This window comes from Mesoplodon densirostris, chromosome X, assembly GCF_025265405.1.
Source record: "Mesoplodon densirostris isolate mMesDen1 chromosome X, mMesDen1 primary haplotype, whole genome shotgun sequence".
Lineage (NCBI taxonomy): Eukaryota > Metazoa > Chordata > Mammalia > Artiodactyla > Ziphiidae > Mesoplodon > Mesoplodon densirostris.
In genome coordinates, this window is record NC_082681.1 from 89,833,641 (window position 1) to 89,859,470 (window position 25,830).

The 25,830-nt window shown below is 40.7% G+C and overlaps 1 protein-coding gene across 1 annotated transcript; it reads right to left on the reverse strand.

Annotated features, from left to right (window-relative positions):
• Window positions 1-24,354: 24,354 nt before the first annotated feature.
• On the reverse strand, window positions 24,355-25,296 carry FOXR2 (forkhead box R2). Its single transcript, XM_060086575.1, has one exon. The coding sequence runs from the start codon at window positions 25,294-25,296 to the stop codon at window positions 24,355-24,357; it is 942 nt and encodes a 313-aa protein (XP_059942558.1).
• Window positions 25,297-25,830: the final 534 nt, after the last annotated feature.

Consider the following 25,830-nt stretch of genomic DNA (forward strand, 5'->3'; position numbering starts at 1 on the left):
GGTATGTAATTATTGCCATTTAAAGTGATTATTTATAGGTATGTACTTATTGCCATTTTTTAAATATTAATTTTTATTGGAGTATAATTAACTTTTATTGGATATACAATGTTGTGTTAGTTTCTGCTGTACAGAAACTGAAACAGTTATACATATACATATGTCCACTCTTTTTTAGATTCTTCTCCCATATAGGTCATTACAGAGTATTGAGTAGAGTTCCCTGTGCTATACCATAGGTTCTTATCAGTTATCTATTTTATATATAGTAGTGTGTATATGTGAATCCCAATCTCCCAATTTATATCTCTCCCCTTCCTCCTTGGTAGCCATAGTTTGTTTTCGACATCTGTGACTCTATTTCTGTTTTCTAAATAAGTTCATTTGTACCCTGTTTTTATTTTTTTTTTATTTTTTTTATTTTTTTTATTTTTTTCGGTATGCGGGCCTCTCACTGCTGCGGCCTCCCCCGTTGCGGAGCACAGGCTCCGGACGCGCAGGCTCCGGACGCGCAGGCTCAGCGGCCATGGCTCACGGGCCCAGCCGCTCCGCGGCATATGGGATCCTCCCAGACCGGGGCACGAACCCGTATCCCCTGCATCGGCAGGCGGACTCTCAACCACTTGCGCCACCAGGGAGGCCCTGTACCCTGTTTTTAGATTCCATATATAAGTGATATCATATGGTTTTGTCTTTCTGTGTCTGACTTACTTCACTCAGTATGACAATCTCTAGGTCCATCCATGTCGCTGCAAGTGGCATTATTTTTTTTTCTGTTGTATGGCTGAGTAATATTCCATTGTACATATGTACCATGTCTTCTTTATACATTCATCCGTCGATGGATATTTAGGTTGCTTCCATGTCCTGGCTATTGTAAATAGTGTTGCAATGAACATTGGGGTTCATTTTGTTACTTGTGTTTTGGTTGATTTTGTAGATCTTTTCTGTGTTTTTCTTCTTCTTTTAGTTTCTTCCCTTGTGTTTTAATGATTTTTTGATTGGTATTCTTTTCCTTCTTTCTCTGTAGTTTTTGTGTATCTACTTTAGGTTTTATATTTCTGGTTATCATGGGGTTCATGTATTTTAAACTGGGTAGTCATTCAAGTTCAAACACATTCTAAAACATCTACATTTTTTACTCCCTTTCCCCAGTTGTGTGTTTTAAATATCATATTTTACAACTCCATGTTTATACCTTCACAGTTTATTGTAGTTATAGTTGATTGTATAGTTTTTGGCTCATAATCTTTGAACTTTCTTATTTAAGTGGTTGATCCACAGCTTTTACTATATGTTTTTCCTTTACTACTGGGATTTTAACTTTTCTATGGAGTCTTACTTCTTGTTGTATCCTTTTCTTTTCCATTTAGAGAAGTCCCTTTAATATTTCTTTTTCTTTTTGGTAGGTTTAGTATTGATTAACTCTTTTAGTTTGTGCTTGTCTGAGAAGTGATTTGTGTCTCCTTCTATCCTAAATGAGAATCTTGCTGGGTACAATAAACTAGGTTGTAGGGTTTTCCCTTTCAGTACTTAAATATGTCATGCCACTACCTTTCGGTCTGCAAAGTTTCTGCAGAAAAATCAACTTATAAACTTATGGGGGTTCCCTTGTATATACTTATTTGTTTTTCTCTTGTTGCCTTTACAATTCTCTGTTTAACTTTTGCTATTTTAATTATGATATGCCTTGGTGTCCATCTTGTTTGGGACTCTTTGTAACTCCTGTACCTTGATATTCATTTCTTCTTCAGGTTTGGGAACCTTCAGCCATAAATTTATCTAATACATTTTCAACCATTTTCTCTATCTCTTCTCCTTCTGGGACCCCCTATTATACAGATGTTGTTATGCTTGATGTTGTCTCAGATATCCCATTAACTTTTCTCATTTTTTAAAATTTATTTTTCTTTTTGCTATTCGGATTAGGTGATTTCTATCAATCTTTCTTTCAGGTTATTTCTGTGTTCTTCTGCACCAAAGAGTCTGCTGTTAATTCTCCTAGTATTTTTTTTTTTATTTCAGCTGTTGTATTCTTCACTTCTGGCTGGTTCTTTTTTATATTTTCTAGTTCATCTTTTTTCTATTGGTTTCTGCTTTATAACAAAGTGAATCAGTTATACATATACATCTGTCCCCCCATCTCTTCACTCTTGCATCTCGCTCCCTCCCACCCTCCCTATACCACCCCTCCAGGTGGTCACAGAGCACCGAGCTGATAACTCTATGCTATGCGGCTGCTTCCAACTAGCTGTCTACCTCATGTTTGGTAGTGTATTTGGTCCATGCCTATCTCTCGCTTTGTCACAGCTTACCCTTCCCCCTCCTCATATCCCAAAGTCCATTCTCAGGTAGGTCTGTGTCTTTATTCCTGTTTTACTCCTAGATTCTTCATGACATTTTTTTCTTAAATTCCATATATATGTGTTAGCATATGGTATTTGTCTTTCCCTTTCTGACTTACTTCACTCTGTATGACAGACTTTAGGTCCATCCACCTCATTACAAATAGCTCAATTTCGTTTCTTTTTATGGCTGAGTAATATTCCATTGTATATATCGGCCACGTCTTCTTTATCCATTCATCTGTTGATGGACACTTAGGTTGTTTCCATCTCAGGGCAATTGTAAATAGAGCTGCAATGAACGTTGTGGTACATGTCTCTTTTTGAATTATGCTTTTCTCAGGGTATATGCCCAGTAGTGGGATTGCTGGGTCATATGGTAGTTCTATTTGTAGTTTTCTAAGGAACCTCCATACTGTTCTCCATAGTGGCTGTACCAATTCACATTCCCACTAGCAGTGCAAGAGTGTGCCCTTTTTTCCACACCCTCTCCAGCATTTATTGTTTCTAGATTTTTTCATGATGGCCATTCTGACTGGTGTGAGATGATATCTCACTGAAGTTTTGATTTGCATTTCTCTAATGATTAATGATGTTGAGCATTCTTTCATGTGTTTGTTGGCAGTCAGTATATCTTCTTTGGAGAAATGTCTATTTAGGCCTTCTGCCAATTTTTGGATTGGATTGTTTGTTTTTATGCTAATAAGCTGCATGAGTTGTTATAAATTTTGGAGATTAATCCTTTGTCAGTTGTTTCATTTGCAAATATTTTCTCCTATTCTGAGGGTTGCATTTTGGTCTTGTTTATGGTTTCCTTTGCTGTGCAAAAGCTTTTAAGTTTCATTAGGTCACATTTATTTATTTTTGTTTTTATTTCCATTTCTCTAGGATGTGGGTCAAACAGGATCTTGCTGTGATTTATGTCATAGAGTGTTCTGCCTATGTTTTCCTCTAAGAGTTTGATAGTTTCTGGCCTAACATTTAGGTCTTGTTTTTTTTTTTTTTTTTTTTTTGTGGTATGCGGGCCTCTCACTGTTGTGGCCTCTCCCGTTGCGGAGCACAGGCTCCGGATGCGCAGGCTCCGGATGCGCAGGCCCAGCAGCCATGGCTCACGGGCCCAGCCACTCCGCGGCATATGGGATCCTCCCAGACCGGGGCACGAACCCGTATCCCCTGCATCGGCAGGCGGACTCTCAACCACTGCGCCACCAGGGAGGCCCTAACATTTAGGTCTTTAATCCATTTTGAGCTTATTTTTGTGTATGGTGTTACAGAGTGATCTAATCTCATACTTTTATATGTACCTGTCCAGTTTTCCCAGCACCACTTATTGAAGAGGCTGCCCTTTCTCCACTGTACATTCCTGCCTACTTTATCAAAGATAAGGTGACCATATGTGCGTGGGTTTATCTCTGGGCTTTCTATCCTGTTCCACTGACCTATCTTTCTATTTTTGTGCCAGAACCATACTGTCTTGATTACTGTACCTTTGTAGTATAGTCAGAAGTCAGGGAGCCTGATTCCTCCAGCTCGATTTTTCGTACTCAAGATTGTTTGGCTATTCAGGGTCTTTTGTTTTTCCAAACAAATTTTGAAATTTTTGTTCTAGTTCTGTGAAAAATGCCAGAGGTAGTTTGATAGGGATTGCATTGAATCTGTAGATTGCTTTGGGTAGTAGAGTCATTTTCACAATATTGATTCTTCCAATCCAGGAACATGGTATATCTCTCCATCTATTTGTATCATCTTTAATTTCTTTCATCAGTGTCTTATAATTTTCTGTATACAGGTCTTTTGTCTCCTTAGGTGGGTTTATTCGTAGATCTTTTATTCTTTTTGTTGCAATCATAAATGGGAGTGTTTTATTGACTTCACTTTCAGGTTTTTCATCATTAGTGTACAGGAATGCCAGAGATTTCTGTGCATTAATTTTGTATGCTGCAACTTTACCAAATTCATTGATTAGGTCTAGTAGTTTTCTGCTAGCATCTTTAGGATACTCTATGTATTGTATCATGTCATCTGCAAACAGTGACAGCTTTAATTCTTCTTTTCCGATTTGGATTCCTTTTATTTCCTTTTCTTCTCGGATTGCTGTGACTTATACTTCCAAAACTAAGTTGAATAAGAATGCTGAGAGTGGGCAGCTTTGTCTTTTTCCTGATCTTAGTGGAAATGGTTTCAGTTTTTCACCATTGAGGACGATGTTGGATGTGGGTTTGTCATATATGACCTTTACTATGTTGAGGAAAGTTCCCTCTATGCCTACTTTGTGCAGGGTTTTTATCATAAATGGGTGTTGAATTTTGTTGAAAGCTTTCTCTGCATCTATTGAGATGATCAAATGGTTTTTCTCCTTCAATTTGTTAATATAGTGTATCACGTTGATTGATTTTTGTATATTGAAGAATCCTTGCATTCCTGGAATAAAACCCACTTGAGCATGTTGTATGATCCTTTTAATGTGCTGTTGGATTCTGTTTGCTAGTATTTTGTTGAGGATTTTTGCATCTATGTTCATCAGTGATATTGGCCTATAGTTTTCTTTCTTTGTGACATCCTTGCCTGGTTTTGGTATCAAGGTGATGGTGGCCTCATAGAATGAGTTTGGGAGTGTTCCTCCCTCCACTATATTTTCAAAGAGTTTGAGAAGAATAGGTGTTAGCTCTTCTCTAAATGTTTGATAGAATTCACCTGTGAAGCCATCTGGTCCTGGTCGTTTGTTTGTTGGAAGACTTTTAATCACAGTTTCAATTTCAGTGCTTGTGATTGGTCTGTTTCAATTTTCTATTTCTTCCTGATTCAGTTTTGACAGGTTGTTCATTTCTAAGAACTTGTCTATTTCTTCCAGGTTTTCCATTTTATTGGCATAGAGTTGCCTGTAGTAATCTCTCATGATCTTTTGTATTTCTGCAGTGTCAGTTGTTACTTCTCCTTTTTCATTTTCAATTCTATTGATTTTAGTCTTCTCCCTTTTTTTCTTGATGAGTCTGGCTAATGGTTTATGAATTTTGTTTATCTTCTCAAAGAACCAGGTTTTAGTTTTATTGATCTTTGCTATTGTTTCCTTCATTTCTTTTTCACTTATTTCTGATCTGATCTTTATGATTTCTTTCCTTCTGCTAAATTTTGGGGGTTTTTGTTCTTCTTTCTCCCATTGCTTTAGGTGCAAAGTCAGGCTGTTTACTGGAGATGTTTTCTGTTTCTTAAGGTGGGATTGTATTGCTATAAACTTCCCCCTTAGAACTGCTTTTGCTGCATCCCATAGGTTTTGGGTCGTCGTGTCTCCATTGTCATTTGTTTCTTGGTATTTTTTTTATTTCCTCTTTGATTTCTTCAGTGATCACTTTGTTATTAAGCAGTGTATTGTTTAGCCTCCATGTTTTTGTATTTTTTACAGCTCTTTTCATGTAATTGATATCTAGTCTCATAGCATTGTGGTCGGAAAACATACTTGACACAATTCCAATCTTCTTAAATTACAAAGGCTTGATTTGTGACCCTAGATATGATCTATCCTGAAGAATGTTCCAGTAGCACTTGAGAAGAATGTGTATTCTGTTGTTTTTGGATGGAATGTCCTATAAATATCAATTAAGTCCATCTTGTTTAATGTATCATTTAAAGCTTGTGTTTCCTTATTGATTTTCATTTTGGATGATCTGTCCATTCGTGAAAGTGGGGTGTTAAAGTCCCCTACTCTGAGTGTGTTACTGTCAATTTCCCCTGTTCTGGCCGTTAGTATTTGCCTTATGTATTGAGGTGCTCTTATGTTGGGTGCATAAATATTTACAATTGTTATATCTTCTTCTTGGATCAATCCCTTGATCATTATGTAGTGTCCTTCTTTGTCTCTTCTAATAGTCTTTATTTTAAAGTCTATTTTGTCTTCTATGAGAATTGCTACTCCAGCTTTCTTTTGGTTTCCATTTGCATGGAATATCTTTTTCCATCCCCTTACTTTCAGTCTGTATGTGTCTCTAGGTCTGAAGTGGGTCTCTTGTAGACAGCATATATATGGGTCTTGTTTTTGTATCCATTCAGCCAGTCTGTGTCTTTTGTTGGGAGCATTTATTCCATTTACATCAAGGTAATTATCGATATGTATGTTCCTATTCCCATTTTGTAATTGTTTTGGGTTCTTTATTGTAGGTCTTTTACTTCTGTTGTGTTTCTTGCCTATAGAAGTTCCTTTAGCATTTGTTGTAAAGCTGGTTTGCTTGTCTGTAAAGGTTTTAATTTCTCCATCAAATCTGAATGAGATCCCTGCTGGGTAGAGTAATCTTGGTTGCAGGTTTTTCTCCTTCATCACTTTAAACATGTCCTGCCACTCCCTTCTGGCTTGTAGTGTTTCTGCTGAAAGATCAGCTGTTAACCTGACTGGGATTCCCCTGTGTGTTATTTGTTGTTTTTCCCTTGCTGCTTTTAATATGTTTTCTTTGTTTTTAAGTTTTGACAGTTTGATTAATATGTGTCTTGGCGTATTTCTTCTTGGATTTTTTCTGTATGGGACTCTCTGTTCCTCCTGGACATGATTATCTACTTCCTTTCCCATATTAGGGATGTTTTCAACTATAATCTCTTCAACTATTTTCTCGGTCCCTTTCTTTTTGTCTTCTTCTTCTGGAACCCCTATAATTCGAATGTTGGTGTGCTTAATGTTGTCCCAGAGTTCTCTAAGACTGTTCTCAGTTCTTTTAATTCTTTTTTCTTTATTCTGCTCTGCAGCAGTTATTTCCACTATTTTATTTTCCACGTCACTTATCCTTCCTTCTGCCTCAGTTATTTTGCTTTTGATCCCATCTAGAGTATTTGTTATTTCATTTATTGTGTTGCTCATCGTTGCTTGATTCATCTTTAGTTCTTCTATGTCATTGTTAACTGTTTCTTGCATTTTGTCTATTCTATTTCCAAATTTTGGATCATCCTTACTATCATTATTCTGAATTCTTTTTCAGGTAGACTGCCTATTTCCTCTTCATTTGTTAGGTCTGGTGGGTTTTTATCTTGCTCCTTCACCTGCTGTGTGTTTTTCTGTCTTCTGAATTTGCTTATCTTGCTGTGTTTGGGGTCTCCTTTTTGCAGGCTACAGGTTCGTTTTTCCCGTAGTTTTTAGTGTCTGTCCCCAGTGTCTAAGGTTGTTTCTGTGGGTTGTGTAGGCTTCCTGTTGGAGGGAACTGGTGCCTGTGTTCTGGTGGATGAGTCTCCATCTTGTCTTTCTGGTGGACAGATCCACATCTGGTGGTGTGTTTTGAAGTGTCTGTGGCCTTATTATGATTTTACTCAGCCTCTCTGCTAATGGGTGGTGTTGTGTTCCTGTCTAGCTAGTTGTTTGGCATAGGGTGTCCAACACTGTAGCTTGCTCGTCGTTGAGTGAAGCTGGGTGCTTGTGTTGGGATGGAGATCTGTGGGAGACTTTCACCATTTGATATTATGTGCAGCTGGAAGGTCTCTTGTGGACCAGTGTCCTGAAGTTGGCTCTCCCACCTCAGAGGCAGAGCACTAACTCCTGGCTGTAGCACCAAGAGCCTTTCTTCCACCCGGCTGAGAATAAAAGTGAGAAAATGTAGAAAGAAAGTATTAGTAGAAGAAGAAAGAATGAAAGAAAGAAAGACAGAAAGAAAGAAAGAATGGAGGGATGGAGGGAGTGAGGGAGGAAGGAGGGAAGGTAAGCAATAAAGAAAAAGAGAAGATGAAGTAAAATAGAATAAAGTATGACAAAATATAATAGAGTTATTAAAATGAAAAAAAATAATTAAAAAAACGGACAGATAGAACCCTGCGACACATGGTGGAAGCAAAGCTATACAGACAAAATCTCACACAGAAGCATACACATACACATTTACAAAAAGAGGAAAAGGAAAAAATCATAAATCTTGCTCTCAAAGTCCACGTCCTCAATTTGGCATGTTTCATTGTAAAAAGAGGAAAAGGGGAAAAAATCATAAATCTTGTTCTCAAAGTCCACCTCCTCAATTTGGGATGATTCGTTGTGTATTCATGTATTCCACAGATGCAGGGTACATCAAGTTGATTGTGGAGCTTTAATCTGCTGCTTCTGAGACTACTGGGAGAGATTTCCCTTACTCTTCTTTATTCTCACAGCTCCCGGGTCTCAGCTTTGGATTTTGGCCCCGCCTCTGCGTGTAGGTCGCCGGAGGGCGTCTGTTCCTCGCTCAGACAGGACGGGGTTAAAGAAGCAGCTGCTTCAGGGACTCTCGCTCACTGAGGCCTGGGGGAGGGAGGGGTTTGGAGTGCAGGGGTGAGCCTGCAGTGGCAGAGGACGGCGTGACTTTGCACCAGCCCGAGGCATGCTATGCGCTATCCTGGGGAAGCCGTCCCTGGTTCCCGGGACCCTGGCAGTGGCGGGCTGCACAGGCTTCCAGGAGGGGAGGTGTGGGTTGTGACTTGTGCTTGCACACAGGTTTCTTGGTGGCAGCAGCAGCACCCCAAGCATCCCACGCCCGTCTCTGTGGTCTGCACTTTCAGCCACGGTTTGCGCCCGTCTCTAGAGCTCCCTTAAGCAGTGCTCTTAATCCCCTCTCCTTGCATACCAGGAAACAAAGAGGGAAGAAAAAGACTCTTGCCTCTTTGGCAGGTCCAGACTTTTTCCCAGACTCCTTCCCGGGCAGCCGTCGTGCACTAACCCCCTGCAGGCTGTGTTCACGCCACCAACCCCAGTCCTCTCCCTGCGATCCGACTGAAGCCTGAGCCTCAGCTCCCAGCCCCGCCCACCCCGGCAGGTGAGCAGAGAAGCTTCTGGGGATGGTGAGTGCTGGTCGGCACTGATCCTCTGTGCAGGAATGTCTCCGCTTTGCCCTCCGCTCCCCTGTTGCTATGCTCTCCTCCGCGCCTCCGAAGCTTCCCCCTCCCCCACCCACAGTCTCCTCCCCCAAAGGGGCTTCCTAGTGTGTGGAAACCTTTCCTCCTTCACAGCTCCCTCCCTCTAGTGAAGGTCCCATCCCTATTTTTTTTGTCTCTGTTTATTCTTTTTTCTTTTGCCCTACCCAGGTACGTGGGGAGTTTCTTGCCTTTTGGGAGGTCTGAGGTCTTCTGCCAGTGTTCAGTATGTGTTCTGTAGGAGTTGTTCCACGTGTAGATGTTTTTCTGATATATCTGTGCTGAGGAAGGTGATTTCTGTGTCTTACTCTTCCGCCATCTTCCCCCTCTCCCTCAAAGAACATTTTGATTCACCTGGTTGGCTGCTTTGATGACTACTGTCAAATTCTAGAATTATTTCTCCCTTTCAGGAGAAGGAAATTCTGGCATGTTACTTCTCTAGGAAATCTTGGCCTAATAAATGGATGGAGGTGAAGCAGGGGCTGCTTTATGTTAGTGGGCTGAATACTGAATGTGTGGCTTCAGTGTCAGTTAGGACTGGAAGAGATTTATCCACAAACTGGAGAAATATTTCCCCAAGTTGTTGAGGAGGGAAGATTGGGAAGAGGTCCTGTAGTACCTCAGTGTCCCATCATTGAGAATTAGGAGGATGTTGGAAAGCTGGTTAGAGGCTGAATGTGCCTAAAGTACTTACATTTTTAGCAATCTGTTTTCCAATGCCTTGGCTCTTTGCAATAATACAGAAACTTGGATGGATTTTGGTTTGTTTGGGAGCCTTCATTTGATGGATCTGAGGAGTAAGAATTTTGGCTGTCTTCCTTTACATGACACATCTAGAGTACAATAGAGCTGGTTTGCAAGATTAACTAAATCTGGAGTGGACATAGTTTCCTATTCCATCCTGGTCCTTTTACACTAGATGGGAAAGATCCATTTTAGCACATTAATAAACATAGAGTTAAAAGATTGAATCAACATCTGAAGGAAGACCAGACTTTTCTTTAAAAACAATCTGAAGTCAATTGTAATAGTCACAAACAGATTTTTGTGTGGAAACCTGGAATTTTGTTCCAATCAATAGGCCTTGGAGAAGCCCTAGGTATGGCCCAATGAAGTCTCCTAGTGATTGCCCAAGTCTGGTCTCCAGTTGTAATCCTAGAGGCCTTTCAGGAAATTTGCAATTAGGGGTTTTCATCCAATGCTGGGCCTGGCCTTCCCTAACAAGCATATGAACTAGCTGATGTAAGTCAGAGAAACCAGGTTGATAAGTTTGAGTGACTATATTAAATTCCTCAGCAAATCTGTGAGGATCTTTGGTTACTTGAGAGCATCTTTTCAGTTCAGCTTTAGTCCATGGAATATAAGAAATTAAGGATTTAGGGGCTTCCCTGGTGGTGCATTGGTTGGGAGTCTGCCTGCCAATGAAGAGGACACGGGTTCGTGCCCCAGTCCGGGAGAATCCCACATGTCATGGAGCGGCTGGGCCCATGGGCCGTGGCCACTGAGCCTGCGCGTCCAGAGCCTATGCTCCGCGATGGGAGAGGCCACAGCAGTGGGGGCCCTGTGTACCGCAAAAAAAAAAGAAAGAAATTAAGGATTTAGCTCCAGTGTCCTCAGAATGCTTAATTTTAAAGAGACAAGTTCTGATTTTTTCAGAGAAAAAGTGTAGGTGGGGGGAGAGTTTCAGGGAAAGAGGAAAATTTGGTGAGAGAACTAGCATGAGGGAACTAAGAGCATAGAGGAAGTACTGGTGATATAGAAAGAAAGGAGGCAGGGCCTGAGCATGAGCAGCTGGGGGAGAGGATGAAGATGGAGCCAGAGTTGGAGCATGAGACAAAGGAGCTGGGGAGGAGGAGCACGAAGCTTTGGAAGTCACCTTATCTTTCTTTAACCATTTATTTGCCTCAGTTAATCTTAAAACCTCATTTTTCAGAGGCACGTTTTGGCTCCTGATAATGTTTGGAAGCCTCAAAATACCAATGAAATATGCATACTATTCAATTTTGGAAATTTTAGAGCTATGGTTGTCCAATTCAATTTTAAGGAAAGTAAGTTTGGGGATTTCAAAAGCTCCCCATAATGGCTTTTTTTTTTTTTTTTTTTTTTTTTTTGCGGTACACGGGCCTCTCCCTGCTGTGGCCTCTCCCGCTGCGGAGCACAGGCTCTGGACGCGCAGGCTCGGCGGCCATGGCTCACGGGCCCAGCCGCTCCGTGGCATGTGGGATCCTCCCGGACTGGGGCACGAACCCGTGTCCCCTGCGTCAGCAGGTGGACTCTCAACCACTGCGCCACCAGGGAAGCCCCCCATAATGGCTTTTAATGTTCTAAATTTCTTTTGATTAGGTCTGTCCATTTAATTATAAATGTGCATGAGAAAGGACTATGGTTTTAAACATAAAATCAGCCAACGTCCCTGTAAAGGGGGAGCACCCTCAAAATATTTAGATAACTGGGATCTCATTTCTCACAAGTTTTTCTTTGTTGTAGAGTAAAAGCATAATTTTCAGCAGTCTAAACAGATCAAGCAGCTTGAACAGGTTGGAACTCAAACAGCTAAAGTATCTCAAACAGCTTAAACAGCTGAAACAGCATGCAGGCCTAATACCAGCTAGTTCTAAGGGAACAGTCTAGTCCCCAAGGAGTCAGGCCAAAGGTTACACAGCAGAGCTGAAATGGAACAGCCCAATTTTGGAAGAGTCAGACTGAAGGCTTAACAGTGCAGTTACAGTAGAAAAGTCTCTATTCCAAAAGGAATGAGGTAAAGGCTAGTCATTTCCAGGAGGACCATCCCCTGTTCCAAAACAAATCAGGTCAATGGCTAGCATAGTTCCAGTTGGAATAACCTTTTCTTTAATCAATATTTTTTTATTGAAGTATAGTTGATTTACAACATTGAGTTAATTTCTGCTGTACAGCAAATAATTCAGTTATATATATATATATTATTTTATATATTTTTCCCATTATGATCAATCATAGGATATTGAATATAGTTCTCTGTGCTATACAGTAGGACCTTGTTGTTTATCCATTCTATATATAAAGCTTATATCTGCTAACCCCAACCTCCCACTCCACCCCTCTCCCAACCCCCTCCCCCTTGGGAACCACCAGTGGAATAGCCGGATTTCAAAAAAAAAAAGAAAAGAAAAATCAGGCTGAAGTGCCAAATGAGTACTCACATACAGAACAAGTCCTTAACCAGAAAGGATGAAACTTTTAAATAGATCCTAAATAAAACCATGAGAGCTTCAAAATTCAAAAAAGGCAGAAACTTGGATCTAGGAGAAAGACTTATCCTTAAACCCCAGGGTCAAGGAGAGAAGCAGTGAGCAGCAATGGGCTCAATGTTGGTATTGTACCTGTTTGCTCACCAGTATTGGAGTCATTGGGAGTCTTTTCTGAATCCCCATATGGACCACCAAAATGTTGACCTAAAACAATTAGGCTAACATTTATTTCTACAGCAAAATTTGTTTTATTTGGGATCAGCAAAGAATTGAAGTTCAGGGTCTGCAACCATCGTGAGCCACATGCAACTTACCTCAACAAGGGGAGGACAACTCTTTTAAAGAGGGAAAAAGGAAGTTAGGAGGGCTATAGTAAACACAGAGTTCAATGGAGGAATTAAGAGTTCAACATATAGTGGCTTTTCATTGGCCAACTCGTGAGTCTCTCATTGGCTGAGCTCTTGCCAGGGAAGAAGAGGAAGTGTTTCTTCTTCCTGTTGGGCTGTTTTGGTCCTAGGGTATGAGAGCTCCCCCTTCTGGCTTCTCAACTCTCTTTCAATTAAGGTTTCTGTTTGTTAATTTTTACTTTTTCATTCCCAAAAACCCAAAGAGAGAAAAGCCAACTGGTGGCAGTGTTTGACCTCTAGCCCAGAGTAATTAGTCTTCTGTAATGCAATTAATTCTAAATGGCGAGAGGGGCAGCTTCAAGATGGTGGAAGAGTAAGACGCGGAGATCACCTTCCTCCCCACAGATACATCAGAAATACATCTAGAGGTGGAACTGCTCCTACAGAACACCTACTGAAAGCTGGCAGAAGACCTCAGACCTCCCAAAAGGCAAGAAACTCCCCACGTACCTGGGTAGGACAAAAGAGAAAAGGAAAAAGAAAACAGAGACAAAGAATAGGGACGGGACCTGCACCAGTGGGAGGAAGCTGTGAAGGAGGAAATGTTTCCACACACTAGAAAGTCCCTTTGCCAGCAGAGGCTGCAGTTGGTGGAGGGGGGAAGCTTTGGAGCCACGGACAAGAGAGCAGCAACAGGGGTGCAGAGGGCAAAGCGGAGAGATTCCCACACAGATGATTGGTGCCAACCAGAACTCACCAGCCCAAGAGGCTTGTCTGCTCACCCACTGGGGTGGGCGGGGGCTGGGAGCTGAGGTTCGGGCTTTGGTCAGATCACAGGGAGAGGACAGGTGTTGGTGGCATGAAGGGGGCTAGTGTGCAACAGCTAGCCAGGAGGGAGTCTGAGAAAAAGTCTGGCCTGCCAAAGAGGCAAGAGTATTTTTCTTGCCTCTTTGTTTCCTGGGGCACAAGGAGAGGGGATTAAGGGTGCTGCTTAAAGGAGCTCCAGAGAGGGGCGCGAGCTGCGGCTAAAGGCGCGGACACCGGAGACAGGCATGGGATGCTGGGACTGCTGCTGCAGCCACCAAGAAGCCTGTGTGCGAGCAGAGGTCACTACCCACAACTCCCGTCCCAGGAGCTTGTGCAGCCCGCCACTGTCAGGGTCCCGTGATACACGGACAACTTCCCTGGGAGAACACATGGCGCTCCTCAGGCTGGTGCAACGTCATGCCAGCCTCTGCCAATGCAGGCTCATGTCGCATCCATACCCTTCCCTCCCCCTGGCCTGAGTGAGCCAGAGCCCACGAATCAGCTGATCCTTTAACCCCATCCTGTCTGAGCAAAGAACAGACGCCCTCAGGCGACCTACATGCAGAGGTGGGGCCAAATCAAAAGCTGAACCCCGGGAGCTGTTCGAACAAAGAAGAGAAAGAAATCTCTCCCATCAGCCTCAGGAGCAGTGGATTAACTCTCCATAGTCAACTAGATATACCCAGCATCTGTGGAATACCTGAATACACAATGAATCATCCCAAATTGAGGAGGTGGACTTTGGGAGCAAAGATATATTATTTTTTCCCCTTTTTCTCTTTTTGTGAGTGTGTATGTGTATGCTTCTGTGTGAGATTTTGTCTGTATAGCTTTGCTTTCACCATTTGTCCTAGAGGTCTGTTCGTCCGTTTTTTTTAAATTTTTGATAACTTTTTCTTAATAATTATTTTTATTTTTATAACTTAATTTTATTTTAATTTACCTTATTTTATTTTATTTATCATCTTTCTTTCCTTCATTCTATTTTTTCTCACATTTCTTCTGGGCCGTGTGGGTGAAAGGCTCTTGGTGCTGCAGCCAGGAGTCAGTGCTGTGCCTCTGAGATGGGAGAGCTAACTTCAGGACACTGGTCCACAAGAGACCTGCCGGCTCCATGTGATATCAAATGGCAAAAATCTCCCAGAGATCTCCATCTTAACGCCAAGACACAGCTTCACTCAATGACAAGCAAGCTACAGTGCTGGACACCCTATGCCAAACAACTAACAAGACAGGAACACAACCCCACCCATTAGAAGAGAGGCTGCCTAAAATCATAATAAGGCCATAGACATCCCAAAACACACCACCAGACGTGGACCTGCCCAACAGAAAGACAAGATACAGCCTCATCCACCAGAACACAGGCACTAGTCCCCTCCACCAGGAAGCCTACACAGCCCAATGAAACAACCTTAGCCACTGGGGACAGACACAAAAAATAACGGGAACTACAAACCTGCAGACTGCAAAAAGGAGACACCAAACACAGTAAGTTAAGCAAAATGAGAAGACAGAAAACACACAGTAGATGAAGGAGCAAGGTAAAAACCAACCAGACCTACAAAAAGAAGAGGAAATAAGCAGTCTACCTGAAAAAGAATTCATAATAATACTAAAGATGCTCCAAAATTTCGGAAATAGAATAGAGAAAATACAAGAAACGTTTAACAAGGACCTAGAAGAAATAAAGAGCAAACAAACAATGATGAACACCACAATAAATGAAGTTAAATCTTCTCTAGAAGGGATGAACAGCAGAATAACTGAGGCAGAAGAACAGATAAGTGACCTGGAAGATAAAATAGTGGAAACAACTCCTGCAGAGAAGAATAAAGAAAAAAGAATAAAAAGAATGTAGGATAGGCTTGCAGTCATCTGGGACAACATTAAATGCACCAACATTCGAATTATAGGGGTTCCAGAAGAAGAAGAGAAAAAGAAAGGGACTGAGAAAATATTTGGAAAGATTATAGTTGAAAAGTTCCCTAATATGTGAAAGGAAATAGTTAATAAAGTCCAGGAAGCACAGAGAGCCCCATACAGGATAAATCCAAGGAGAAACGTGCCAAGACACATATTAAACAAACTATCAAAAATTAAATACAAAGAAAACATATTAAGGGCAGCAAGGGAAATAAAACAAATAGCACACAAGGGAATCCTGAAAAGGTTAACAGCACATCTTTGAGCAGAAACTCTGCAAGCCAGAAGGGAGTGGCAGGACACATTTAAAGTGATGATGGAGTAAAAGCTACAACCAAGATTACTCTACCCACCAAGGATCTCATTCAGATTCGATGGAGAAATTAAAAGCTTTACAGACAAGCAAAAGCTGAGAGAGTTCAGCACCTCAAAACCAGCTTTACAACAAATGCTAAAGAAACTTCTCTAGTCAGGAAACACAAGAAAAGGAAAAGACATACAATAACAAACAAAAAACAATTAAGAATATGGGAATAGGAACATACATATTGATAATTACCTTAAATGTAAATGGATTAAACGCTCCCACCAAAAGACACAGACTCACCAAATGGAAACAAAAATAAGACCCTTATATACGCTGTCTACAAGAGACCACAATTCAGACCTAGGGACACATACAGACTGAAAGTGAAGGGTTGGAAAATGATATTCCATGCAAATGGAAATCAAAAGAAAGCAGGAGTAGCAATTCTCATATCAGACAAAACAGACTCTAAAATAAATGCTATTCCAAGAGACGAAGACATACACTGCATAATGATCAAGGGATCCATCCAAGAAGAAGATATAAAATTGTAAATATTTATGCACCCAACATAGAAGCACCTCAATACATAAGGCAAATACTAACAGCCATAAAAGGGGAAATCAACCATAACACATTCATAGTAGGGGATTTTAACACCCCACTTTCATCAATGGAGAGATCATTCAAAATGAAAATAAATAAGAAAACACAAGCTTTAAATGATACATTAAACAAGATGGACTTAATTGATATTTATAGGACATTACATCCAAAAACAACAGAACACACATTCTTTTCAAGTGCTCATGGAACATTCTCCAGGATAGGTCATATCTTGGGTCACAAAAAAAGCCTTGGTAAATTTCAGAAAATTGAAATCGTATCAACTGTCTTTTCCGACCAAAACTCTATAAGACTAGATATCAATAACAAGAAAAAATCTGTAAAAACTACAAATACATGAAGGTTAAACAATACATTACTAAATAACCAAGAGAAAGAAATCAAAGAGGAAATTGAAGAAATCAAAGAGGAAATCAAAAACTACCTAGAAACAAATGACAATGGAGACACGACGATCCAAAATCTACGGGATGCAGCAAAAGTAGTTCTAAGAGGGAAGTTTATAGCAATACAATCTTACTTTAAGGAACAGAAAACAACTCAAATAAACAACCTAACATTGCACCTATAGCAATTAAAGAAAGAAGAACAACAAAACCCCAAAGTTAGCAGAAGGAAATAAATCATAAAGATCAGCTCAGAAATAAATGAAAAAGAAATGAGAGCAAAGATCAATAAAACTAAAAGCTGGTTGTTTGAGAAGATAAAATAAATTGATAAACCATTAGCTAGACTCATCAAGAAAAAAAGGGAGAAGACTCAAATCAATAGAATTAGAAATGAAAAACGAGAAGTAACAACTGGCACTGCAGAAATACAAAAGATCATGAGAGATTACTACAAGCAACTCTATGCCAATAAACCTGGAAGAAATGGACAAATTCTTAGAAATGCACCACTGGCTGTGACTGAACCAGGAAGAAATGGAAAATATGAACAGACCAGTCGCAAGAACAGAAATTGAACTGTGATTAAAATTCTTGCAAAAAAACAAAGCCCAGGATTAGTGGCTTCACAAGTGAATTCTATCACACATTTAGAGAACAGCTAACACCTATACTTCTCAAACTCTTCCAAAATATAGCAGAGGGAGGAACACTCCCAAACTCATTGTATGAGGCAACCATCACCCTGATACCAAGACCAGACAAAGATGTCACAAAGAAAGAAAACTACAGGCCAATATCACTGATGAATATAGATGCAAAATTCCTCTATAAAATACTAGCAAACAGAATCCAACAGCACATTAAAAGGATCATACACCATGATCAAGTGGGGTTTTTCACAAGAATGCAAAGATTCTTCAGTATACATGAATCAATCAGTGTGATACACCATATTAACAACTGAAGGAGAAAAACAATATGATCATCTCAGCTGATGCAGAGAAAGCTTTCAACAAAATTCAATACCCATTTATGATAAAAACCCTGCATAAAATACACATAGAGGGAACTTTCCTCAACGTAATAAAGGCCATATATGACAACCCAACAGCAAACATCATTCTCAGTGGTGAAAAACTGAAACCATTTCCACTAAGGTCAGGAAGAAGAAAAGGTTGCCCACTGTCACCACTATTATTCAACATAGCTTTGGAAGTTTTAGCCACAGCAATCAGAGAAGAAAAAGAAATAAAAGGAATCCAAATTGGAAGACAAGAAGTAAAGCTGTCACTGTTTGCAGATGACATGATACTTTATATAGAGAATAGTAAAGATGCTACCATGAAACCACTGGAGCTAATCAATGATTCTGGTAAAGTAGCAGCATACAAAATTAATGCACAGAAATCTCTGGCATTCGTATACACTAATGATGAAAAATCTGAAACTGAAATTAAGGAAACTCTCCCATTTACCACTGCAACAAAAATAATAAAATATGTAGGAATAAACCTACCTAAGGAGACATAAGACCCGTATGCAGAAAATTATAAGACACTGATGAAAGAAATTAAAGATGATACAAATAGATGGAGAGATATACCATATTCTTGGCTTGGAAGAATTAACATTGCGAAGATGACTCTACTACCCAAAGCAATCTACAGATTCAATGCAATCCCTATCAAACTACCACTGGCATTTTTCACGGAACTAGAACAAAAAAATTCACAATTTGTATGGAAGCACAGAAGACCCCGATGAGCCAAAGCAATCTTGAGAACGAAAAATGGAGCCGGAGGAATCAGGCTCCCTGACTTCAGAGTATACTACAAAGATACATTACTCAAGACAGTATGGTAGTGGAACAAAAACAGAAATATAGATCAATGGAACAGGATGGAAAGCCCAGAGATATACTCACACACATATTGTCACCTTATCTTTGATAAAGGAGCCAAGAATATACAATGGAGAAAAGGCATCCTCTTCAATAAGTGGTGCTGGGAAAACTGGATAGGTACATGTAAAAGTACAAAATTAGAACACTCCCTAACACCATACACAAAAATAAGCTCAAAATGGATTAAAGACCTAAATGTAAGGCCAGACACTATCAAACTCTTAGAGGAAAACATAGGCAGAACACTCTATGACATAAATCACAGCAAGATCCTTTTTGACCCACCTCCTAGAGAAATGGAAATAAAAGCAAAAATAAACAAATGGGACCTAATGAAACTTAAAACTTTTGCATAGCAAAGGAAACCATAAACAAGACCAAAAAACAACCCTCAGAGTGGGAGAAAATATTTGCCAATGAAGAAACTGACAAAGGATTAATCTCCAAAATTTATAAGCAGCTCATGCAGCTCAATATCATAAAAAATAAATAAATAACACAATCCAAAAATGGGCGGAATACCTAAATAGACATTTCTCCAAAGAAGATATAAAGATTGCCAACAAACACATGAAAGAATGCTCAACATCACTAATCATTAGAGAAATGTAAATCAAAAGCCCAATAAGATATCACCTCACACCAGTCAGAATGGCCATCGTGAAGAAATCTAGAAAAAATAAATGCTGGAGAGGGTGCGGAGAAAAGGGTACACTCTTGCATTGTTGGTGGGAACGTAAATTGATACAGCTACTATGGAAAACAGTATGGAGGTTCCTTAAAAAAACTACAAATAGAACTACCATACGACCCAGCAATCCCACTACTGGGCATATACCCTGAGAAAACGATAATTCCCAAAGAGTCATGTACCAAAATGTTCATAACAGCTCTATTTACAATAGCCAGGACATGGAAGCAACCTAAGTGTCCATTTATGGATGAATGGATAAAGAAGATGTGGCACATATATACAATGGAATATTACTCAGACATAAATTGAAACGAAATTGAGTTATTTGTAGTGAGGTGGATGGACCTAGAGTCTCTCATACAGAGTGAAGTAAGTCAGAAAGAGAAAAGGAAATATCGTATGCTGACACATATATATATGGAATCTAAGAAAAAAAAAGTCATGAAGAACCTAGTGGCAAGATGGGAATAAAGACACAGACCTACTAGAGAATGGACTTGAGGATATGGGGAGGGGGTACGGTAAGCTGTGACAAAGTGAGTGAGTGGCATGGACATATATACACTACTATACGTAAAATAAATTGCTAGTGAGAAGCAGCCACATAGCACAGGGAGATCAGCTTGGTGCTTTGTGACCACCTAGAGGGGTGGGATAGGGAGGGTGAGAGGGAGGGAGATGCAAGAGGGAAGAGATATGGGAACATATGTATATGTATAACTGATTCACTTCGTTACACAGTAGAAACTAGCACACCATTGTAAAGCAATTATACTCCAATAAAGATGTTAAAAATAGTTGTAAATGGTGAGAGAGAATAAATACATAGCACCTATTATATACAGCAGGCGCTTTCCACATAGATTCTCCCTTGAATTTTATAACCATCCTTAAAGCCAATATTATTTCTATTTTACAGTTGAGGAGAAAGAAGCTATGAAATAAGTTGTTTGTGGTAGTAAAATCATGTGCGAAGTTGACCAAGTCTAGGCCCTTTATGTGCTCCTCTCCATCATGCACCCAGCTGTGTCCCTACCAGACTAATCTCTTTAAGGGCATTAACCCTGTTCCGTTTCTCAGTGTTTCTGTGAATGATTTCCCCTCGACTTGGGTGTGGGAACAACTGATCCCATGATTTATTTGGTCATTTGAGAGCTCCTCATCCTAAAGTGGGTGTGTCCATTTGCTTTTTGTTTTTATAATCACAGAGCCTAGTGAAGCTGGGAGCTGTGACAACATGGGGGCAGGGAGGCTGATGAACTGAGTTCCAAGTTTTAAATGCACATTTGTTATCCCCTATTTTCAAAAGCTCCTCTGTGAGTGTACAGTGTGACCTTAGCGGTACTGTCGACAGTGACAGTGGCGCTACGGTTATTGCCAGTATTAAATTCAACAACTAGAAACGCGCAGAAGTCGCCTCAGCCTCCTTCCACGTGCCGACTGCTGCCATTGGTTCTGGGACGAGGGGGCTCATCCAAGCCTTCTCCCAGAAAGCTTTAGTTGGCTGCTGCCACTGCCCCAGGCTCCACCGCATGCGTGGCTGAGCAGCCCCTCCTCACCCTCTTCCTTCAGTCCTTGCTAAAGAAACCCAGCTCAAGACCAGCAAAACTACCCCCATCGCTGCCAAGGACTAGGAAGCTGGAACCTTCGAGCCCGAATTTGGCCTTGCCCACACTGAACCCCTCTCTGTCCCTACCACCCCTCTTGAACCCTGCATGGCTTCCCCTACCCCGACCCCGTCGTGTTGTTGCTGAACCTGAATCCCACCATGTTGTCATTCCTGACCCCGTCTCTGGAACCTGCTGCCATCAGCCTTTTGGTCCCTGTAGCTGTCTCTGCCGCCTCTGTCACTTTACCAGTGGAGTCAGTATTCAAAGATTTGGGAAGTGAATGCCTCATATCCGCAGAAAGCATCCAGCTTTGGCAGAATGTCCTATTAGGTAATTTTGATGCCTTTCAAAAAAGATCCCATATTTAGACTGTCTTTACAATGCTATGGTACCATTTGGCCCTCCTGCCTTCATGGCAGGAAGATGTGTCTGTGCTAGTGAAGTAACTTGCACTTTTAGATAACTTATAAGTGCTCTACAAAGCAAGCTATTTGCTTGATTTAGTATCAGGAAAGAAAAAGAACATGTTAGGCAAGTATTATATTATTTCAAGAAAATATGAATTTCTGTTTCAAAGATGTAAGGACAGAAGAGTTTCCTGAAATTGGCCACAAGCAGTTGAAGCCTTTTCCCAAAAAGGATTCTAAAAGTGACACAGAAGTTGGAGAAAAGTGATTACTAGTGTCCTTCAAACTGACCCCCCCAAATCAAGTACATAATTTTGAAGCATATTTAGCAGAAGGGATAACAGTTAAAAGGCAGTTTGCCTACTGATACAGAAGAACCGTGGGTTCTTGAAGAATTAGAGAAAGGAAGATTTGATAGCTAAGTTTGATAGAAATTCTCATACTGTGTTTAAAGATGAAGAAGAGGATGAAATCTCTTCAAAGGAGAAAGGCAGAGAAAAGAGGCACGTAGACGTTATGTAAAATAACCGACTTTCTTATTCAGACAGTTCTTCAATTGAGGCTACAAATGTAGGCTGCGGGATCAATGGATGATGACACTAGCTTAGATGAACATAATCCTGTGCCATCCATGTATTTTTCTCATTCTGCTCAACCTGAAAGTTTGGGTCCAAATAAATACAGGAAAAAATATCACTTACAAATTCAATGAGAAGGCAGTGGCAAGCAAGCATAAGGGAAAAAACATCTGTATTAACTATATACCAGGTCTGACAAATACCAAAGCACCTACTGACATTTACAAAGCTTTCATTTATGTGGTGAGTGGTGAACATTGCCCCACTTCCCCAAAACTGATTTTGAAGACTCCCAAGGGAAAGAATAGTTACAACAGTGCAAGCACTGCTGCTGGCATCAGTGAACAAGGATGACCTCTGGAGAGCAGTAACCATGAAGAAGTCACTTTAAGTACCATGATAGTGGTGAAGAGGAAAAGCAAGAGCAAGAAATTCTTCCAAAGAAAGATCTGCCTTCATCTGAATCATCTGAGATAACTGAAGAAGTGAAGTGTCATGCCCAGCCACTGCGTTTTCCTACTAGAGCAGAAAGAAGGTTCAGGAAAAATGGAATAGAGGGTTTCAAAGCTTAAAGGTGCAAAGTTGCAGGAGAAAATTCAGGTTCAGTTCTGAAAATACAAGTCTGTGTTGGAAAAATTAAAGAACAGACATATTACATTATTAGAAATGTAGTTTGTGATAAAATTTGTTTTGTTAATTTCACAATGGGCTCTTTAACTTATGTGTTAATTTTGAATAAAAAAGAGAAGCAAATGTTGAATACTTATAGCCAGAATATTTTATTAATTCCAAGATATTCTGTTAACTTTGTTTGCCTAATGTTACAAAAACAGCATCTACAATTATTTTTTCAAAGAATACTGTTTAAACGTTGATTTTGCAACTCAACCTTAATATACAGTTTTGTATGAGCTATAATATACCATTACAAAAAATGTAAACTTTTCAACTGATTTACAACTCTATTGAATTTATTGCTTTTGTATTTTACAGGCATTTTTGTACCTCCATTATTGAAGGTTTTGCAACTAAATGCATACTTAAAAATCTAATATATTTTCTCCTGGATATTTCTTTAATGATATAATAACATAAAAGGCAGAAAGCAATGCTTAAACCTGATAAAGTAAACTACTTGTATGGAAAAGATGTTAAAAAGAATTTTGAAGTTAGAAAGCCAAATGCTGAAATGCTTATTATTGCTTGTTTTTATTTTTAGTAAACACCACTTATACCTCCTAGTTCCTAATAACCCACAAGACAAAGTCAAACATCTAAGTAGTACAGGAAAGACCTCTTGCTTACCTTTCTCGTGACTCTTGTCTCTAACATAATTAAGCCGCATTGAACTTTCTACCATTCCCCCAAACACTGCATTTTCTTTGTTCACACTGTTGCTTCTGTAATGTCTTTTCTCTAGTTTATATGCCCACCAAATCCTTATTTATTCTTCAAAACTAGCTCAAAAGGTATTTCCTTTACAATGCCTTTCCTAGGAAAAAATATCTCCCCATTTTCATGGCAACCTTGTACAACTATTTCATTACATTTATATTACAAATATCTGTTTATATGTCTGTCTTCCACTAAACTCAGCACCTAAGATGGACCTTGACACACTGATATTTCTTCAATAAAGGTTTGATAACTGAAAGAATGGAAAGCAAAGTTTTGTCATCAAAAGGCTTGGGGTAAATACAGGCTCAATTCAAAGGCTTTCAATATCCAAACTAAAAGTAGCTGCTTGGAATTATTTGTCAGTACTGGAGTTGGATGGCAACAGAACAAGCCCGAGAAGTCCAGGATCAGAAAGAGAAAAGTAAGGCCCTGAAGGGTAAAATGGGTCATCAAAAAGGTGATATAGCTGACGAATGGTAGAAGGGGGACATTTGACTCTTTAGGCTTTGAACATCATACCCAGTTCTCTTTAAACATATACATCATTGCATGGCATTTGAGACTCTCGAAGGCCTAGATCCATCCTGCATTTGAGGCTTTATACTTCACCATTTGCTTTCATGGGTCAGCATACTCTCCAGTAAACAGAATTCTTTTTTTCATTAAATATGTCCTTCCCTCCTTAACTTCCATGCCGTTGTTCCTAGGATTTCCTACCTGTGCTCAAAATGCAGAACAACTGCCACTGCCCTTATGCAAATTTCCATGCTTTTGCCTCCTCTGTATCCACCTCTCACTTTATTTAATACCATCCTTCTAGCAGTAGTTAAATACAGGCTTGGCACCTAGCAGGTGGGGTAAGCTTAGGGATTAATGAGGGCCAATCAAGGCATAGGTAGGCACAGTAAGGATGGCAGTGTTCCAGAAATGGGGCAGTGGTTGTTCAAAGGTCAAAGAGGGAGGTCATCATATCTGGCTGGCTCATGCACTGTTGAATGCTCTCCCTCTTAGCGGAGGCTAAGGCACGAGTCTTCTTCTGAAAGTGGCAGTGTCCCTCCTCAGTAAGCCTCCAGAGTACAGACCTTGTCCTTGCATTGGTCCCATGCACTGGCGCCTTCTCAAATCTGCCCAGGAAGCAGAGGTTGCGGCGGATGTTGTTCTTCCAGCTACCTGGAGCTGTCCAGAAAAAGGGGAAATGCTGTTGGGTGAAACTGTAGATCTCTTGCACACGGAGGCCACATGGGGGGCCGTTTCTTAGTGCCAGAGCAATTAGTTGACTGCAACTGAGGGGCGGCTGGGGCCAGGACTTCCTCTCCTGGATGTCGCCTTGCCATAGCTTCTGGCTCTGGAAGCACTCCCCTTTGTTTGGGGATTGGAGGGCCACAGAGGTGTTGTTATCTTGTTCCTCAGTCTCCTCTTCTGTGAGCTCCCAGTCACTGGGGGAAGAGGTGAACTTCTTCTGTGGGGGAGACTGCTTGCTGCAGGAAGATGGCAGGGACTCCATCACTGTGGTCTTTGAGCAGTTAGACACTTCATCCTTTGGGAGTAGCTGAGGGGAAGGATGTATGCTTGCCAGATCCTTTTTCTTACTGGGCTTTGGGGCCTCCTGGCTGCCAAGGGGGCACAAAATGTTGGGATTCACCCACATCCACAGGTTCGGTTCAGAGTTAGGACTATCTTTTTCAGGACCGGGTCTCCTATCTTGAGGTAATTCTACGGTCTCCATTACTCTGAGTCTGTATTTGTCAAGGTCCTGCTCAGCTAAGGGGCACTGGTCTGTGGTGCAAGGCAGGAAGAACTCATTTCCTATGTCCCAGTCCAGCAGCCCTGGGACCTGGCCATGGAGACTGTACCAGAACTCAGGATTTTTTATTTTTAGATCCATCTTCAGTGGAGAGATAGGTGGAGAGAGACTTCCGAAAGGACAGAGGTCTCTGAGACACTTCTCAAAGCCCTTTTTGAGCCACTGTTTTTTTTTTTATAAGCAGATATTCATTTTTAATTATTTATTTATTTATTTATTTATTTTTGGCTGCGTTGGGTCTTCGTTTCTGTGCAAGGGCTTTCTCCAGTTGCAGCAAGCGGGGGCCACTCTTCATCGCGGTGCACGGGCCTCTCACTCTCATGGCCTCCCTTGTTGCGGAGCACAGGCTCCAGACACGCAGGCTCAGTAGTTGTGGCTCATGGGCCTAGTTGCTCCACGGCATGTGGGATCCTCCCAGACCAGGGCTCGAACCCGTGTCCTCTGCATCAGCAGGCATACTCTCAACCACTGCACCACCAGGGAAGCCCCAAGCCACCAGTTTTGATGCAGTATATCTCATCTAGAGAGTTTATAAGAAGGCCGGATAGAAGTACTGGAAAAGGGGGCACCAATGTCTCATTGATTAATGGTTAGACTTGGAGAAACCCCAGTGTT

Bases quoted from the DNA above. Each gene is read 5' to 3' on its own strand.
- FOXR2 (XM_060086575.1), bottom strand. From the start codon at position 25,296: ATGGATCTAAAAATAAAAAATCCTGAGTTCTGGTACAGTCTCCATGGC.